Raw genomic sequence first — 2,821 nt, 5'->3', positions numbered from 1 at the left:
GTGGGACTTCACAAAAAGAATAATTTGTGCAATATGTGATTGACCAATTGTAAAGTAAGCAACCTCTGACATCTGTATGAATAAATGCATATAAAATCTTTGCTTGTGTCTTCAGCGCACAGTAACTCAGGTAACATAAAAAACAGAACTTTCTGAGGGGTTTTAAGTTTAAAATGCTCTGTTTAAATCCAGCATCTAACTTGGTTTTACTGGCTAAAGCTAACCAAGCAGAAATTGAACAATGATGAAACACAACATTCAATAGAAAATGAATTAGATTATAATTTAAATGAGTGACTGAATGAGAAACATTTAATTTGCTCTTCAAATACGTGGATGCAACCAATATAAGAGGGAGAGCTCTTGAATCTGTATTCAGAGATAACCAATCAGATCTATTTGAAGGGTGACATAAAGGGCCCATGTTTCAATGCCTCCCACAGTCAGTCAAGCACCTAAGTCCATAACACAAGGCCTTTACAAGATGATCAGATTATGGATTGCACTGCTCTTTGTTAATCGAGGATGTAAGTGTTTATACAATTTTTTCCCACACATGTAAGCTGTTTCCTGCATTGCTTTGTCTGACTTTTAGATTTTCGTTTTCTATTTAGCTGCACTCGTTCCAGTAACTACAGCTCACCTCGGGGGACCTGTAACCTTCACATGTGTTCTACCCAAGACTGAGACTGGCCGCAGAGACATCCACTGGTATAAGCAGAGTCTTGGAGACACTGTGAAAATAATATGGACACTAAAGGAATCTGCAACACCTAGGTTTGCACCTGAATTTGATAACTCAAGATGGGAGGCTGATTATGATAAAAATGTTAGCAACCTGACGATTTTGAGAACAAATCAAGAGGATGAGGGAATCTATCACTGTGGGTTCACAGAGTGGCTCCAAGATACTACATGGACGGGGACATATTTGTTAGTAAAAGGTAATAATGTGATTTCCTTTCATGCAATTTTAAGATGTTATAAATGCACTTTATAAATGTTAAGAAATGTTATCTCTAAGTAAGATTTTTCTTTCCCAGTTGGACATCATCTATATTTCTCAAATTTCTGTATAAATCCAAATGCATCTAAATATATTCATTGTAATCGTTAGACTGAATGTTACAGCTAAAGTTATATTTGAAATATATATATATATACAAATTTTCTTTGTAGTATCATTTGTTAATGCGGTTTCATATTCCAAAGGAAACACCCAGAGGATATCAAACTATACCGTTGTTCAGGAGAAGACCACCCGTCTAGGAGACTCAGTGACTCTCCAATGTTCAGTTCTCTCCAGCTCAGTTAATAAGACATGTCCAGGGGGTCTTGAGGTATTCTGGTTCAAAGAAGGATCACATAGATCTCATCCTAGTATTATCTATACTAATGGAAACGGACATCATGAATGTGAGAAAAGATCAGAGACTGAAAAGAGCTGTGCGTATCGCTTCTCTAAGAACATCAGCTCCTCTGATGCTGGGACTTACTACTGTGCTGTTGCCACATGTGGGGAGATATTGTATGGAAAAGGAACTAAACTGGACATTCAAGGTACCAGTTTCTCTCTCAGCTTCTCTTTCTGTCTATTGTTTAGAAAATCAGAAAAATAAGTGATTGTGTAACTTTAATTTTGTCATATATTTATTTTTAATATTGTCCCAGGGTGCAGCGTGTGGTCACAGAGTGCCACAACAGTTATTTTTCTGCTGTGTCCTGTACTGGTTCTGATTGTTATTGCTGTCCTCGCTTACACAATCAAGAAAACCAACAGTGATTATTGCAAAGGTAGTTGGAGTTATTCAGAGTTCTAGATGTTATGAATCTTACATTTGCATTAATTACTTATATGTCCTATATTCAAGATGCTGTCCTGGAGAAAAACTTTGGTGATTTGAAAAGCCAACAGGTAAAGTACCTAATGGTAGAGTGTGTTAGATTTTCAAGTTTTAATGTTTATAATATTTTTGTATTGTATTTTCCCAGAAAAAGGACACATTGATGTTTTCTGCTGTTGTGTTTACGATGATGAAGGCTGACAAATACAAAAGACAGGATGCAGTGAAGCGGCAGCAGATCTACATGGCTGTCAAGGCTTTTGGACTGGATTAGATCTGTTTACCACCCCATCATCCCTTTATGTCATATAACATTGTGGATATTTGCTTAAAGCGAATGAGCTATAATGTGTTGTTGTTCTATACCTCTATCTATAAAAATGTGACCGCATGCATACTGCAACATTTCTAGTGCAGTCTTATGATGAGTTTTTATTTCTTTTTTCTCATTTCATTTAAGTCTATATTGAAACCAGTACTTAAGAAATCAGTGCAAAACAGACATTACTGAAGCTGATTACACCATGACTGAAAAGTCAAAGTAGTTAAAGTGCATACCACATGGATGCTCGCATCATTCCCCTACTGTCTTCCCATTCTGTTAAAAATAAAAAGTGACTGGAAAAGGTGAGTTCAACTGGAAAACCTGATATGTTTGAATTTATGTCATTAACATCAGGTAAAGTGAAACTAGTGCAAAGTTGTAATGGTATGCTTTTCTTTAACAATATATTCCAACATTTTTCAACAGATTTTGAAAAATGTAAGAATTTTTTTAGCCAGGAGTGCTGGCTTTAATTATTTCTTTGAATTGTTCTTTTTCCAGGGTGAAATGATTGTGCAGCATGGATTTTTAATGACTTTCATGCTGTCCTCCCAGGAGCCCAGCATGAGTAGAAGTCTCTTTTTTCCTCTTGTACTTTCCCATTGTAGTGTATATTTCAGTGGGTTTTTTTTCTGTAACGCTACCGATCTCC

General features: G+C 36.2%; 1 protein-coding gene across 1 annotated transcript; it reads left to right on the top strand.

Annotated features, from left to right (window-relative positions):
* Nucleotides 1-430: 430 nt before the first annotated feature.
* Nucleotides 431-2,238, top strand: LOC309712781 (signal-regulatory protein beta-2-like; the record flags this gene model as incomplete). Its single annotated transcript, XM_082543857.1, has 6 exons — nt 431-527; nt 615-944; nt 1,213-1,560; nt 1,672-1,794; nt 1,872-1,915; nt 1,993-2,238. The coding sequence occupies 6 exons, from the start codon at nt 431-433 to the stop codon at nt 2,116-2,118; spliced, it is 1,068 nt and encodes a 355-aa protein (XP_082399983.1). The 3' UTR covers nt 2,119-2,238.
* Between the last annotated feature and the right edge of the window lie 583 nt (nt 2,239-2,821).

The sequence above is a fragment of the Aulonocara stuartgranti genome, assembly GCF_965226115.1.
Source record: "Aulonocara stuartgranti genome assembly, chromosome: 2".
Lineage (NCBI taxonomy): Eukaryota > Metazoa > Chordata > Actinopteri > Cichliformes > Cichlidae > Aulonocara > Aulonocara stuartgranti.
The sequence above is the reverse complement of the archived record's forward strand: the minus strand, read 5'-3'. Positions and strand labels throughout refer to the sequence as shown.